We start from the raw sequence: 17617 nt of genomic DNA, 5'->3' as shown, positions 1-17617 counted from the left end.
GGACCTCACAGCTGTTCTCACTGTAAACATCGCGTTGCGATGAGAGCAGGTTCTCAAATAATATCCAGGGGATGCATGCAGAGCTGTCATTGGCTGAGATAAGTCCGGCCGTGCGTCACGCCTCCACCGTTCCCGGAAATGCATCCGCGGAGGAGCCGTGGAGGAACCATCAGTGTATCCTCGGTTATAGCTCCTCCAGAGAGCCTCCTCGATGCTCGATCCTCGGTCCTCGGTGTGCATTTAGAGAAATGAGACGTCCTTCAAAATGGCGCGCTGAAATTCATTTCCGGGTCACTACCGGAGGACCGAGGAGTCGAGGAGTCGAGGAGGGGAAATTTGAGTATTGAGAAGCCTCTCAAGTCTTTTAATCCTGTCTCTCTGGAGGTCGAGCATTTTATCAATGGGAGGTTGCTTTTAATAAAAGCACGGTTTGACCTTTTTACAGCTGTTTTTGTAAATGTGTATGCTCCAACAAACGGTACAGAGAGGAAGCTGTTTTTACTCAAAGTTAATGATGTTTTAAACGGTTGTGCCACGGAGGATTTTTTATTCTTGGGTGGGGATTTTAATTGTACAGAAAATGCATCTTTGGATCGCAACCATGCAGAGCTGCATCCAGCATCCCAGCATGCTCTGAGGCAGCTGGTGGATGTATGGAGAAGGATGCACGCAGACAACAGGCAGTACACCTGGTCCCACATCAGAGAGAATAGAATCTCATCAGCTAGACTAGATCGTTTTTATTGTTTTAAGCATCATTTTAATATTTTTAAAATGTGCAGCATATCACCTGCTGGTTTTACGGATCACTCTTTGCTTTTATGTAATGTTTTTATTAGAAATGTTTTACCCAGAAGTGCATATTGGCATTTTAACATTTGATAAACATTTTAAAGAGGCCCTTATTTATTTCTGGAGTGTTTTTAGGCAGAGAAAGGGAGATTTTAGCAGTCTTAGGCAGTGGTGGGACCATGGTAAGACTGAGATAAGATTGCTCTGCCAACAGCACACCCTCAATGTCACACAAGACATCATTAGATCTATGAAAGACCTGGAGAGTGATATCGTGGAACTAGAAACAATAAGTGAAACCACAGGAGATCGAGGATATATTGAAATCCTCAAAGAGAAAAAAATGGCTTTAGCCAACCTGCTGGACGTTAAAGTTCAGGGTGCACTAGTCAGGTCCCGGTTCCTCAACACCAATGAGATGGATGCTCCCACTAGCTTCTTCTTCGGCCTGGAGAAAAAGAATGGGCAGAGGCGAGTGATCCACTCACTGCTGTCAGACGCAGGGCAGGAAATAACAGAGCCAAGCCAGATCAGGAGGCGAGCTGTGGGCTTTTATTCCACCCTCTACACAAGCGAGTATGAGGAGGGGGAAACTCTGTCCGAGGGGTTCTGCAAAGAACTACCTCAGGTCTCCGAGGAGACCAACTCACAGCTCGAAGGGCCGTTAACGATCCAGGAGCTGCAGACCGCCCTGCAAGGCATGCAGGGACGGCGGGCTCCTGGTATCGATGGCCTCTCCGTAGAGTTTTATAAAGCCTACTGGGACGTCTCGTCACATGACATTTTAGACGTTTTTAATGAAAGTCTGGCCTCTGGCTCTATGCCGATGTCCTGCAGGAGAGCGGTGATCACGCTGCTACCAAAAAAAGGAAACCTGCAGGACATCAAAAACGGGCGCCCTGTGTCTCTGCTGTGTGTGGATTGCAAACTTCTGTCCAAGGCTTTGGCCACCAGGCTGGGGAGGGCTGTGGAGCAGGTCATCCACCGGGACCAGACCTACTGTGTGCCCGGCAGGTCCATGGTGGACAATGTCCACCTAATTTGAGATGTTTTGGAGGTCTCCAGCTCATTGGGCATTGATACTGGTCTGATTTCTCTAGATCAGGAAAAGGCTTTCGACCGCGTTGAGCACAACTTCCTCTGGAAAGTAATGGAGAAGTTTGGGTTCAGCGCTGGTTTCATAGCCAAGATCAAGGTGTTGTACAATGAGATTGAGAGTGTGCTGAAGTTCAACGGTGCGCTGTGTGCTCCGTTTAGAGTGTGTAGAGGGGTCCGACAGGGCTGTGCTCTGTCTGGCATGCTCTATGCACTCTCCCTAGAACCCCTTCTCAACAAAATACGCTCCAAACTGCAAGGGCTGTTTTTACCTGGTTTTAGTGGAGGCATGGTTTTATCAGCATATGCGGATGATATCATTGTTTTTATTAGAGACCAAAAAGATACAGACATTTTAGTTAACATCGTGAGGGATTTTAGTTCAGCATCGACAGCGAGGGTGAATTGGAGGAAAAGTGAGGCCCTCGCTGTCGGTGAGTGGAGTGGCGGTCTCCCAGTTCTTCCCCAGAACATGATATGGAAGAAAGATGGGCTAAAGTACCTGGGTGTGTTCCTGGGTAATAAAAGCATAGTCCTGAGGAACTGGGAGGACGTCATAGGAAAGATAGAGGGAAAGCTGTCCAAGTGGAAGTGGCTGCTCCCTCAGATGTCTTTTAAAGGTAGAGTGTTGGTTTTAAACAACCTTGTGGCATCCCAACTGTGGCACCGTCTTACCTGTGTGGACCCTCCCTCTGGCTTACTAGCCCAAATACAAAAGAAGTTGGTGGATTTCTTTTGGGAGGGTCTACACTGGGTGCCACAGGGGGTGCTGTTTTTATCTAGAGAGGAGGGGGGACAGGGCCTTATCCACCTGGCAAGCCGAACAGCCACTTTTAGGATACAGTTTTTACAGAGGTATCTGACCGGCCCGGCTGATTTGGTGTGGAGAGATGTGAGCAGCTGCATTCTCCGACGCGTGAGTAACCTGGGGCTGGATGCTGCTCTGTTTTTAACTGATTTAAACATTTTAAAGTTAAGTGGGCTACCTCCTTTTTATCAGGGTGTGTTTAAATCTTGGGCCCTTTTTAACCATAAAAGGTGTCCAAAGACTGACTCTCGGTACTGGTTGTTGAGGGAGCCTCTCATTCACAAAGCCAGGTTGGACGTCAGCAGAAGCGAAACACACGGCCTGACGGTGGCGCTGTGCCGATCCAAGACCCTGTGCCTTCAGCAGCTGGTGGATGCAGTGGGGCCGGAGCTGAGCGATGCCCGGGCCTTGGGCTCTCTGCTGGGTCTGCACTCTGTCCGGGTGGCCGAGAGGATCCTGCAACTATGGAGCCAGATCCTCTTCCCTGATGACAAAAGACTTTTAAGGAGCTATGGACAGGGAAGAGCCAAGCCGGACCCAGCAGACCCTTTCCCGGAGATCTACCTGAGCCCAGGGCTCGGAGAACTGACCGGCCCCCTGCTCAAGGTCGCAAACCAAGGACAAATGACCATCCACACAGTTGACAAAAAAACAATATACATGAACATTGTAAAGACGACCAACAAAAATGCACTGAAGGACAGGGCCTCCACTGTGTGGAGCACCAGACTGGGTGCAGGAAGCGGACCAGGCCCACAGTGGAGGATTTTATACAAACCTCCCTTAAAAAAAACGTACTGCCGACCTTTACACGGTGCCATCGCCTGTAATTCTTTTATCTCCATTATTAATCCTGCTGTTTTGTGGTTTTAGAGAGACTGTTTTCCATGTTTTTACAGAGTGCAAGAGACTCACGGGTTTCTTCTCTCTTTTAACAGTGTTTTTTAGTCTTTTTAGTATAGCTTTTACCGAGAGTGTTTTTATCATGGGGGCTCCATATAAAAAGACAAACAAGGAAAAGTGGCAGCTCCTGAATTACCTCTCTGGCGAAGCAAAAATGGCCATTTATTTAAGTTGGAAAAACAGGGTTGAAAATAAGAAAGGGGAAGAGGCAAAAGCGATGTAAAGCGAAGTAAAAAAAAAAAAAAGTCTTCTTCTTCTTCAACACCCATATAAAACAGAACTGTAAACAGATTTACTTATATATATATATATATATATTACATATATTTGAACAGCAAGTAGAGGCAAAAGTGACTGCACCCAAAACAATAAACCTGCTAGCTAACTAGCCTAAACTCAGTAACAGAATGTGGGCAACACGTTCTTCTCTGAGTCAGACGTCACTTCCCCTTTTTCTATCCTACGGGTACAGCCACTCCCCCTGAACCCCGTTTCCCTGCCAACCCATTGAAACTGATAGATAGAACAAAGGTAGCCCATCACAACGGCCCAGCCCAGCCCAGCCCAGTGGGGTGTGGCCCACTGGGCTGGGCTGAGCTGGGCTTGGCCGTTGTGATGGGCTGGAACACTTACAAATGTGGGCCGGTAGGATTTAGGTAAGCAAAAAAAAAAAAGGGAGTGGCCGGAACACTTACAAATGTGGGCCGGTAGGATTTAGGCAAGGCACACACAGCACCGGCCCGGGGAAACTCCCGGTATTCCCAATGGCCAGTCCACCCATGCTCTGAGCTATAGTGTCTGCTTTGATTTATTTCATCTTGACCTGAATCTGTCTATTGACCAAACGTGTTGTTTTCTCTGAGAATATACACTTTGTTACACCCAGATACACCCAAACAAATGCGGTCTACATCAGCTGTACCAATAATATGGTTATGTACTATCAACTAAGTGTAGTTGCAGCAAGGCATGCCATGGTGATAGTAGTTTTTTTTTTCTGTTTCATGCCTCGCTATTCTTCTACTGCACTACAGTACATTTCTGAAGGATAAGTTGTACTTTTTACTTCATAAAATGTATTTAATAGACATAGTAACAAGTGATTTTGCATTTTCAAATAAAAAAACAACTTGTAGTTATCACCCGAGTTCTAAATAAGCAATATATAAATGTGTTATGCACCAACTGCAACATATACAGTAAGTGATGTTATTTACTCATGATTTAATAAATGATTCTGCATTGGGACATTAGGGAATTCAAAGGTATTTTGAAGAAATCTGTTTGTCTTTATTTGGTGGCATTTTTGGCTACAAACTATTATTGTAGCTATATTTCTTTTGCAACTTTCCAAACCAAAGCGTCAGTTTTGCAAATGGGAGGCATTCATTACTTGACCACAGCCGAAGGCCACGTTTACACGGAGACGAAAACAAAAACTAACCGATGTCGATATCAAAAAAGTCTTCCGTCCACACGGAATCGGCTCAAGAAACGTGTCCGTCCACATGAGACCGCTCGACCCGCTGGAGACACTGTAGTACATATAGCGGGCCTGTAAGTGACTGTACTTCCGCCACAAAATACACCGAAAGCAGCGAAGAAGACCCCCCGAGCATGGTTGCCTGGTTGCCGGTTTATTCTCCGCGGTGGGTTTAGCAACATGTAGTTCATGTAGTTCTCCATGTCCACTTGTTGCTGATGGTTGTGGTAGAGGAGCTGTAGATTTTGCACTAACATCTGTAGCATGGTCAGTAGCGTCTGGAGCACGAAAGCAACCCTGTGATCCGCCATTGTTGTTATTGTTGGCAAAACACATCAGCAATGACGCGGGTGACGCGGGGGTGAGCAGCAGTGGTGGGGAGAGGCGTCATCGTTATCAGGAAATTATCGTATAGAACGTACACACGGAGCCGTTTTGCCCCCCAGAGCGTTTCGTCCGCAGATCTATCCACCTTGGGAGCCTTTATCGTTTGAGGGCTCCGTTTCCGCGGTTCCATTACGGCGAACCGTCCATACGATAGAGAACTGTAGCGGATATAACCCGTTTCCTCTCCGTGTAAATGTGGCCTAAATCACCATTTTGCTAGCTCATTTAGAGATAAGTAATGACCTAAAAGATACTGTATTTACCTACCAGTGTTTCCCATACATTGTTTTTTTTTTTGGTGGTCTAATGGATGGATGGCTGATGATCGGAAGGTTGCGTAAACTAAGTGATCTTAGTTTAGCATGATAACAAATGCTCATTAGCAATAAGTAGTAAAGATGAAACGTTAAAAGATAACACACTTCTCTCCCATCGTTTGTCTGCCTCCAGCAAATGTTAATCATCTAATGGATAATTTAACCCGAGGCGGCGATTTTTGATAATCCGTTTTCCTTTAAGGAGAAAAAGGACACATGGAGAGAAACTGAGTGATGTGATGCCCACGGACGGATAAGGAGATGGGGTTGGATAAATTACAACGCGGACAGTGAGACATAATGAGCTGATCAAACGATAGTGGAGAATGAAATGCCACAGTAGTTCAGAGCAGTGACAGACCGGCTGCTGGGGAATGGCTGGTCTTGCTGTGACAGTCAGCTGCCTTTCATTGGAATAATGGTTAGTTCTGCCGAAACACCTGCAGAGTTTGCTGATCCACATTATCCTTCTGCTTAACCCAAACAGCTCCATTCCGTTCATCAATTCTCTTTCACAATACCTTGGCCTTTTCTGTTGCATCCATCTATCCTCCATTATTCTTTTATCACAGACGTCTCAGATTCTGAATTTGCGTTGTTCACTAATTCAAGTCCTTTTAAAACGTTGGTCTTCTGGTTTATTTCCCCATCTTTTGTATGTTCTGCTAGTGCTTTCACCTTTACTTGTCGAATGACCTTTCTTTTGTTTGGTTTAATTGGATGTCCCTGAATAGACTGTGACTTCTCAAAAGCTGCTCCTTAAAGAACTAAGTCCGTAATTAACCAGGAGGTATATTTTACATAATCAAGTAACAGTGGGTGTTCTCTCTCTCTTTCTGCAGCGTTTCAAAGGTCAATGATTGAACATTCCTGGGGGTCATACTGCTTTCAGTTCTCGTTTTCCCTCGGCCTCTGGTCAATTTGTGTCAAAGGCATCCAGTCGCTAAGTGTTTCCACGTAAGTCCACCCTGCTGTTGTCGTGAACCTTTCCTTCATCTTCAAGGTAATGAGAGAATAACCAGTGATTTAGTGCTTCAGATGTTGGCTGCCAAAATATAAAAACACAGCAAGAGAATAAACTGTACCAATAAGGCAGGCAGTGAAAAGTAAACAAACAGCCGATTACCATAGCTAGTGAGTGGAAAAGTCATTTCTAAACCCGATACACAAAAACAAGGTCAATTTAACAAGAGTGTTTGATTACTGCATGTCAGAATTAGAGCAACACAGTCATCAGAATCCTCTTTCTCATTACCTAATGAATATAATTCCATTATTTACATGCCTTTTTTGGCTAAGCAGTTTCTGAGAAAAACGTATTTTTCTAAATGCTAAATGTTCAACTCTATTCCTTTTGCCCTTTGTCACTGCTCACTGCACAGCTATCATGAAATCAGCTTGAGTGAGCTTGTTTGCATGGAGATTTTGCCCATGGGAAACGCAGTTGGGACTAAACCCGTGAGATAAAATAAAAAGCTTAAAGCTTCAGGGCTGAATGGAGGAGCACCGATTTTTAGGGGATTAAGGGGAATTAATATTGAAACATCTTCAAAGTGGTACTCATTCTAATTTCTCAGTAGAGTTTTGGAAGAATGTATAAGAATATTCTTGTGGAAGTAATTTTTTAACATTCTGTAATGCATGTTTGATAATTTAAGGTTCGTATTGGTATTGCCATTTAAATGCAGAACTCAGCTCTCTTAAGACAGATGCAAATGAAACTGTAGACAAGAGTTTGGTATTGCAAAGATTCTGGTTTGTAGTCCGTGTATGATTGAGCAGGCTTTGGTTGAACGCAGGTATGGAATGGAGAGAAAAGAGGCAAAACCCTTTCGCTGAAATGTAATCTGAGAGGCTATTTGCCGCAATCTCCCTGAGCCAATCATACTGCATCACTGCCTCTATCAGTTGTCTTCTTAGTGGAAAATCGATGGAACTCCCTACACCCCATTCAACCCGTTTCCACATCCTGTCCATCCAAATCTTCACCATCACCATACATTCTAGATGGGCTTAGATAGGTCTCATAATTATTTGTGTGAACATAACAATTATTTGTGTGTAATATGTGATTTTTAAATGTAAAACACCATCCACAAATGCATTTAATAGATTTGCAAACTCACAAATACATTTGCAAATGTAAAACGGATCTGCAAATACGCAAAATATTTTTACAAGTACAAAAAATATCTTCGAATATCTCTTTAACAAGAAAGAGTTATCTCTGGGCTGATTCGCTGCCAGCTGCTCCCCCCGGTACCTGAAAGTGTCGTATAGCCTGTACTTCAACATCAATGCATACGAATGTGCTTGATATATGCTGTATTGAACCAATAAACTAACACAAACTGACGACGATGACGACGACGACGACGACGACGACGACGATAAAGAATGCATCTAACGTTCCGCTGTTCATTATAATACAACAACAGAGCATTAAACAAACCATCATGCTCTTACTTTGAAATCATGCGGAAATGTCGTCATCAGCCGGCTATCACGTGGTTTCCGAAAATAACCGAGTGACACGAATAGATTTTAGCCGAGACCGGCGGAACGTTTGTCTCAAAACTCTGTTTGTGTAAAAAGACGGTCCACAAGCAGAAATGTGAGATCCACAAGCGAATTTGGTCGACAAATACAAAATGGATTCACAAATGCCTGATCGAAAGTTGTAAATGTTAAAGAGATATTCAAAGATCTTTTTTTTTATTTGTAAATATATTTAGCGCATTTGCAGATCCGTTTTACATTTGCAAATGTATTTGTGAGTTTGCAAATCTTTTAAAAGCATTTGTGGATAGTGTTTTACATTTACACACAAATAATTGTTATGTTCACACAAATAATTATGAGACATATCTAAGCCCATAGTTCTAGGACTCTATCAGGGGGACTGTGCCTGTGCTACTCATGGCATCACAACCCCCATTACAATGAGGGGTCTAAATGCCAAAGATTCTTCAGTCTAAACTGGATTAGAACTGTTAGATGAATAACTCCACCATGCCCTGTTGTGTGGAAACCTATTTGTAACATGTGAAGCATGAAATCACAATCAGATCCTTTTTGGCATATTCATAAAAAAAAATATATGATTTGACTAGACTGTGAACGCATACACCAGTTGCTCCTCTGTTGTTTTTCTGTGAAAATTAGTCAGAATGTTTATTGCATTATAAAACAACATTTGCTGTTTTAACGATAGCCAGGGGTCTTGGAAAATCAGCCGAGACTTAAATCTTAAGGATTTTATGATTAATCCAATTACCATAACATAAATAGCCGTAACATTCTCAGAGATTAGAAATGCTCTTTTTTGGTTCATACTACAGAGACAATGTGTCCTGATGACACGGTAACCGATCCTTTACAACGAGAGCCCAAGAGCCTACATTCTCATCATACAAGCTAAACAATCCGCTTATTCTTAAACAGTCGAGAGCCTGACATTCTGCCCTTTCCTAACATCTCACAAAGCTTACTGACTCTTGCCAAGGCTCTGGGCTGAATCCCAGCACTGCTTCTAAGCCCTCCTATAAGTGGAGAGGATGATATGCAGTGAGCCCAACTCTAGTGATATTTTAGAGTGCAAGCTGTTGACCTCAGATGACGATAACTACGTTGTGATCCCTACAATTCCAAAACTGTGTCAATGGTATTAAGCTTGTCTTGTATTGGATATTCTGTCATTTTTCAAAGTAACAATCAAGACTCTGACTCAGTCACTCTGCAATAAAAGAGTCAATTCAGTTTAAATCCAAATTATTAGCCCCGGCATAAACAGATCTATTCTTTTTTGTTTTGTACATCAGACCAAAAAACATCTGCCCTCTTCTCTAGCCAATGGCTCCATCGCACAACTTTTAGATTGCATTGATAAAAAAAAGGATATTTTTATTCCACTGTGCTTTAGGATTTAATCTGTAAAATCTCAAAACAATCTAGATCCTTATAACTCCATGGCCTCCTTCTTATCTTCCACGTCTGTGTCTCTTTCGTCCTTGCTTTGTCCCCTGTTCTCTCTTGAGACAGTCATTTTATATTTATTTGAATCTTATTGAAGTGTGTAACTATGAACAAACACGTAGAAACGTCAACGCTGAGCTTGTGTGTCGGTTGAGGAAAAAAGCTGTGCTGCACCACCACTCAAGGAAGAAATGACTTCCTGGGTATTCGTCTAAGCTCTTCTTGTTTCGCACCGGATTACAAGTAAAGTGAAATAGCGCCCATGTCATTATCCTTCCTTTATGTGTTGAGTAGCTAGCCACGGAAGAAAAATAACAGTATTGTTTTCTGATGAAGCTCTCCGCTTTAGTTTTTTCCCCATTTTTATAAATGTCAAAGATCTATTTCCATTTAGATTGAACTTTTTGCTGTGCTCACCAAGCTATGATGACTGAATAGAATTAGCTGTTTGATAGCCCAGGGTTGACCTTATGGCACAAACTTGGCCCGTGACTTGGCTGGGTCGATGCATCTCTTGAGGAATGGATCAGACAGGCAGCTTGGCAAGAAAAGGCAAATTAAAAGTAATGTTCAAGTCAAATTTGAGGGCATAACGAAGGGATTGGGGCACTTTGATTTAAAATGTCCTCCCAAACTAAATCAGTCCTCAGAGACATGTTTTAATGTGTGGTTGAGACAAACAACAGTTTGTTTGGGTGAACAGTCAAAGTGAGAATTATTTAATCAGAATCAAAGACAAAAACAATGACAGAACTCAAATGTGTGATCTCTGATTAAAGACGCCTCTCAGATGCATTCATATCTGCCTATGAGCCCAAACTAAAGGATTAATGGATTCAATTTCAGCATCCCTTGGTACTGTATAGTCACAATTATGAAGGAGTATAAACAACACATTGAAAAAAGGGACTTTCTTCTTATCAAAATGTAATTGTGAGCTGCAGAGGCAGATTGCAATAAAATGAAAATATATTAAGAGCAGCAGCATTTTAGAAGAAAGGATGATTGCTAAAGCAAATTGGTAGACATACACAGATAAGAATGCCATTTCTTTCTAAGATAAAACTACAGCACATTACATCTATTCTGAACAGCAGACACAAAGGCTTACACAATGTCCTTTACACCTTAACTCAAGATAACAACAGATTTTAGGTGACCCCAATTATTCTTCTCTTACCTCAGGCTTGGAGGTGTGACAAGAACAGGGCACTGCTGCCCCACAGAGCCAGAGAGCAGCTCTCTCAGATCTGCTAAGAAATGCAATGCAACACTTACTGTGAGTCCCAAAGAAAAGACCAAATCAGATGAAATGCTTCCTGTCATGATTGTTATTTTCCTATGAAATATTAAGACTCTTAATCTAAAGGATAAAGCCAAAAGGTGTATTAATGTGTTTCTTTTCTTTACAACTTTAATCCAGATAAAATATAATTAATAAAAGAATGGAATTAGGCTGTAGCAGCTCTGTGATTCCCTATGCAATCAAATATAACCACACTGCCAAAGCTGGACGAAACAACATCACTTTTATGCAAGTTAATGTGTGTGTTACATCTTTTTGTATTTTATGTATTTCTATGCCTGTATTTGTTCAGTTCTCTTTAAAAAAAAGTTAGTAAAGCAATGTTTTACTCAAGCCTGATTTTGCCATACACATAAAACAATGATCCTCCAACACAGTAAGGTAGGAACAGCTCTACAAATATCCAAAGCCCAAGTATTATTATGGGAACTGAAAAAGTCGACATGTGAGCAGTTTACTAATGGGGGGGCCCCATTACAAGCACGGTTTACTGGCTCTTAACTTGCTTTCTGTGATCGTAGAGGGAATTTGGGGAGTAAAACTCAAAACATTACGGCGATCAAGGACTTTGTGATCGACGGGGGCTTCTGTGACAGCATGCAGCAATTAGTTGATGATGATGATGATGATATTGTGTGAAATTGCTTTTTATATGGCCTTGAGTACTGATGCAATAAGAAATCAGCCACTAATGTGAATCCAGCAGACTCACACAAAGGGCTTCACTGCAACAGTCAATTTCATCCACTCCTGACATGTTTCATGCTTTAGTCTTATGCCTCCTGTTGAGTTTCCCGCATGGCACACACTGTGAGCATGCATCATCAGGCTGTATGATAATTGTAGGGTGACAGCACATGCACAGCTGGACACCTTAGCCACAGGACATGTTAACATAATGAACACTGGCTATGCAGTCTATGCAGCCAAACAATTTTGAGTTTTCCCCCCACAGATAGAATGAAAGCAGCAGAAAGGTGAGTCATTTCAGATAAGACCTGGAGCTTTTATCAGATCATAGGAAAGCAGAGACACAACCATGATGCAAACAAAGATTAATGCCTCCAGGCTAGACAAACATTTCATAATTCATATTTAGGGTTAGTTTGGAGTCATGCTGCAAAGAAAGTATTGAGCACATTCATCACTGCCTTCCCTTTGGATCACTGTCTGTTTCTTGTAGTGGGAAATAAACGGTGTCTCTTTTACCATCTCAAATCAGACAAAATGTCCACTATGAAATGCTACTTAATATAAGTGCAATCAAAGAATGGTGACAACATGACTTGAAGTTAAATGCTGCTGTACAGTATACAACTTGTTTTTTGCAACCTAACGCAGCATCTGTCTAGTCTTTTAGCACTGATGTGACCATTAACTGCGCCTTACAGTGACCATGCAGCACCACACACCGCGACAAATAAACGCTAAATACAGCAGTTCAAGCATGTATGCACATGGATAACATCAGTCATGAAACTGGATATCAGCCTCAGGGTCCATAATGGCATTAGCTTTTTTGTTAAATCAGCTGTTCGAAGATTTTACTTACACAAAAACTCCGAAAAGCAGCACCCGGATGCCAATCTCCAAAACCAGCTCTCGCACGTTTTTCCTCCGGTCTGGTGGCGACACGTTCATGGTTCTGGTGATAATCCGTCAAATTAAAACAAAACAGCTAGAAAAGGGCGGTCAGTTTCTGGTCACTTTGTAAATCCACCTTCACAAAGCGAGCGCTTTCCAGAAGCGGTGCTCCCTAATGCTGATAATCACGCATGCCGAGCGCTTCCATCGCCACTTGGTCACCTCAAGCAGTCTTCTCCTTTTATTTTTCGGCTTCGCCTGTCTCCTGCTGCTCTCCGTCTGCTTCTATCCCCTCGGGCGGTTGTCTTTATTGCAACTCTGTGGCTGACAGCTGCTCCTCTACCGAGTGAAAGTCTCCTTCCTCCACTCCATCAATTACTTAAACTGGGTTAGAGTTTGAAGTTGATGCGGGAGAAGATCGGAGGTGTGGGTTAGCAGCAGTGTAGGGTGGAAAGTGATGAGGAGAGAGTCTGAGTGTGTGTCGAGTCTCTCTCTCTCTTTCTCTTTTTCTCTCTCACTCCTCCCGTTGATCTTTGGAGCATCAGATTCATAATACACTAGAAGTCTATTGAACACCACTCAGGACCTCACAGGAGGACACAGGAATGAATGAGTTCCTGTCTAGTTATGCAATAAATTGTGATGAACTGAATTTCTTCTTCTCTGGTTTAAGGCCAAGAGACCTCCTGAATAAACATCTCATAAATAATGAATGAAGCACCCATAGTAAATGTGACATACACAAAGCAGAGAAACACTCGTCAGTCCGGTTCGCCGTGCCAATGGCAGGTGGGAGGCATTACGCCAAACTGTCATATAATATTACATTGCTGTGCTGAAAGATCGCCAGTTCAAGGGGGGGGGCTTCAAACCTTTGGCACCACCATACGGCCCAATCATGAAGAATCCAGGGTCTATGACTCTATGCAGTCAGACAGTGATAAAGGAGTACAGGCAGGAGCATACCTGAGGGGCCAAGAAACCTGGCAGGCACTTCACAGACCCACATGAATATTTGATGCTTTCTAAAACTGGCCCTCGTGCTCTACCTGCCTGTCCAATATGTGCAACTATGTGTATGTAAGTATGTATGAACGTGAGAGAGAACCTCTTGTTTGCCGCCTTTATAGGTCACATGCTTGACAAGCTAGAAGCTCACTCTGCAGATGCAATTTAGAAGGTGTGCAGTCTTTCTGGTTAACAAGGCATCCCACACCTATGACAAAGATAAATGAATGTATACATGGCATGCACGTACACAGAGGTTTTTGATGTATTGTGTTTATTACGGCAGAGTTGTTGTGGGTGATGCGCCTGAAGTGTTTGCCGGCTCCCTAATAAGAACAAAACAAAACAACAGGAGATGTGAAATGGTGGTTAGGAGGTGAGATCTTACATCAAAGCTTTCTGGCAGCCATCAGACCTTTTAGAGAGTGTGGCGTGTTTATTACAAGCTATCAACATGCTTTACCTCGCTCGCAGCATCAGAGCACTCGTGATTCAGATGATTCACTTTGGTCAGAGAGGCTTTACCTGCACCAGAGTCCACATAAACACTCAATTATAGGACATCAAAAATATGACTTAGCTCTCTCCGGCTAATGTCATGCTGATATGTTCTTTGTTGTTGAAAGTGCTGCTTTACCTTTTCATCTCTTATATTTAGTTTTTTGTATAATTTTAATATTCTATTTCCTTGAACTACTCCTTGAGTTGTTTTCTACTTCACAGTGTAGACTGTGAGTCACATTTCCAGAGGTTGTAGTTACTGTAAGGTTAGGACATACTGGTGAACTCTAAAATAGATCGTGCTCTCATAAATCAAAGTTCACTGCTTCATAATATAGTGCTCTTAATCACCTTATGGGTATGGGTGCTTGCATTGTCTACTGTTGAGAATATTCTTTGTGACAGAGTGACTCATCATGCTATGTATGGGATTGGTTCATTTCTCCCTGAGTTCTAGGCATCACTGGGCATCTCTCCTTATTACAGTTTAGGTTAGGTTTTATTGGAACACATCCCTCAGTCATGGTTTATGTACAGTTATATCAGTATGTGGGCAGCATTTCTACATCCTGCAGGGGGTGTAAAGTGTGATGCTGTTGTGTAATGCTATGTGAAAACATAACTCCTTTGCTGTACAGTATCTGTTGCTAAGACGTGTATCTGAAAAAAATGATCTGCTGGAATGTGTAAAAAAGGTATTGTAGTACATTTGAGTGGCATGTGGGGTAAAGCAACCAATTGAATGTGTTATTCTTGGACTTCTATAATTAGTCTCTAAAAAGTCTAGAATTGCCAACTGTGTGAGTCGCTCCAGCTTCTCCCCAAAGTGGACTGGGGCATATTTTTCCTCTCACAAAAGTTGGCATCCTGTATCAATGACAATCTGGCATTCCACCAGGAATAGAATTAGTCATCCTGCTTTTTGTCACATTTGTTATTCTGTAACCTTCTTGAACTTGCTTTTTTGTGTTTTTTTGGAGCTGCAGATTATCAATCAATCAATCAATCAATCAATCAATCAATCAATCAATCAATGTTTATTTATATAGCCCAATATCACAGATTAGTGCAAGAACATCTTATTTCTATTTGTATTTTACACTATTGTCTTTTCATTCTTTTCCTATAAATGTATTGATATTTTAGCACTGTGATTCATGTTTGTGAATTTGTAAAGCCCACTGAGTCAGACATGTTTTGTGTTATTGGGATATATAAATAAAGTTTGATTTGATTAATTGTGAATTTTAAATGTAATTCTTTCCAAACAGCTGCACCTTTAACATTGTTATTCTTGTTTTAATGTCTGCAAAAAAGACATAAGCATAGCTTTTGCTAAGCATTTGCTTCTGCAGGCAGCTAAATGACTATATGGTACAATGCTTACCACTCAACTACATTTTTATCACCCACCTAAAATGATAGGTAAAATAAATAACAAAGTCACAAAGTAGGGTTAAAACGTATTTTTTATGAAATATATTTCTCACTTGTTTTAAACAGTGTATGGTTTTATCCCTAGAGGCTTTCAGAAACATTACATCTACATTGCTTTACATTCAGTCATTACAATTTAAAAGGTTGGGAATCACAGCTAAAAGAATAATGCTGTGAGCCACTGAAGCTTTAAAGTAGGCTCATATTGAGCTGCACAACAGCCAGTGTTCAATACCATTTAGTTTGGCATAATCTCTATTATAAACATTGTCTGTGAGTAAAATTCCTGCACCCAAAGAAAAGAGTAATGAGAAATCAATAGACCATTTCACTGGAATTGCACTGCTTTAGACCTAGGTTAACTTCCTGATGACCATTGGTATTAAAAATAATTCTGGGCAGAATTGTTATTTTTGGCTGAATAATTACCTCAGAATCCCTGCACTTTTTTCAAACTGATCTATAGCGCACACAGGTACTGTGGCTCTCAACAGGTTTTGAGCTTGCTTACAAATGCTGATGCAGTAACATATTTTGACACTTATATCTCCAAACTTTCATGTCACATCTGTAAGGGAAACTTCTGCAGCAATGTAGAGTCAGGACTCGGAGAGACACGAGGAGAGTTGGAGCTTTGATGTCAAACACTGGTGTTTTATTACATGTATCGGCCGGAGAATTTCACATCACAAGTCAAAGCAGCCAGAGGTTCTGACTGCACGGGTGGGTTGCCACATCAATTCTGCCCAGTCTCTCTCTCGATAGACCTTGTAAACACCAGTAAACAGAGAGTTAATCAACATATTGGGGCACTGGAGATAGCCCCAACATCTGGAGACACTGAATCACCTGTCTGTGGTGCTTAGAAGCCAGCGTTCTCACAGTCATAGAACCCTCTGTGACCGATAGTTGCCCGGTCATAAAACTGGTAATATCAACAATAGCTGAAGCCTCCCATTCCTAAAGACAGATAACAGACTCAGGGTTGGTCATAAACGTCAACACACAGAAAAGGTTAGACTCTAACAACATCTATAAAAAGAAAGAATGAAAGATGCCTGTTCTGCTAAAATATAATCATTCTTCCTTTAGTCTCACCACAACCTTGATAGCCTGTATTAAGACAAGGTGGTTTCATTCATGATGAGGAATAGAACAGCGGACTGATCGTGTTGAGATTAAAATGTCAGCTGTCAAATTTTAAATGGAGTTCTTATCAATTGTGAAAAAATCAGTGGAAAGATTTTTCTCTGGATCCAACACTCAAGCTGAATGATTGGCAGGAATAAGACAACAAAGCCAGGAGAGGTCTTGACATTTAAGTCATCTTGGCCCTGATTGGTTCCTACTCAGTTCACGATGGACCAATTTTTGTTGGCTTTCAGCTGTCAGGAAAAAAAATGAATCAGGGAGTGAATCAGCGAGGTGTTTTCCGGATATCCTCTCAGGGATGTTTGAACTTCTGTACTATTTACCAATTGTCTGGATCACGTCTTCAATTTCTGCATCTTCAGGACTTCTTCTATACAGTATGTAACTTTTCTTTTCAAACTGTAGACATAAATAGGTGACACTAATATTAAAAGACATTTTATTACATTTTGAGGTGACAAACTATCAACACTTCTTTTTTTGTGTCATTCCTGTTGAACAAAGCTACTCAGTCTAAACCAGGGGTATTCAAATACAAATCTTAAAGGTCCAAAATAAATGTTTCAATAAGACAAAGGTCCATTTATTACGGCCATTCAAACGTTTAAACAATTGCAACAAGATTCTTAACACGAGGTTGCAAAAACAAAAATAATCTGTATGCAGAAGTTTTCATTGTTATTGTGTCTGTGCTTGATCCCTCAGAGTCGCAGTGTAAGAGCTGCACAGTTATGAATAAAGGCAGCTGCACTCTTTTTCATTCAGCATTCCCATTATTGCTTTATAAATGTCTTGCCCCTTGTGTGTCCACTGAGGTTCGTCAGGCCCAACACATCTTCAACAAACTCCCCCTTTGCCTCATCATAAAA

General features: G+C 41.7%; 1 protein-coding gene across 1 annotated transcript in view; it reads right to left on the bottom strand.

Annotated features, from left to right (window-relative positions):
• plpp4 (phospholipid phosphatase 4) overlaps positions 1 to 13075 on the bottom strand; it is a 99778-nt gene extending 86703 nt beyond the window's left edge. Inside the window, 1 exon segment of the mRNA XM_034101445.2 lies at positions 12619 to 13075. Coding sequence (XP_033957336.1) covers positions 12619 to 12707 — 89 coding nt within the window. The 5' untranslated portion in view covers positions 12708 to 13075.
• Positions 13076 to 17617: the final 4542 nt, after the last annotated feature.

The sequence above is a fragment of the Pseudochaenichthys georgianus genome, chromosome 15, assembly GCF_902827115.2.
Source record: "Pseudochaenichthys georgianus chromosome 15, fPseGeo1.2, whole genome shotgun sequence".
Taxonomy (NCBI): domain Eukaryota; kingdom Metazoa; phylum Chordata; class Actinopteri; order Perciformes; family Channichthyidae; genus Pseudochaenichthys; species Pseudochaenichthys georgianus.
The sequence above is the reverse complement of the archived record's forward strand: the minus strand, read 5'-3'. Positions and strand labels throughout refer to the sequence as shown.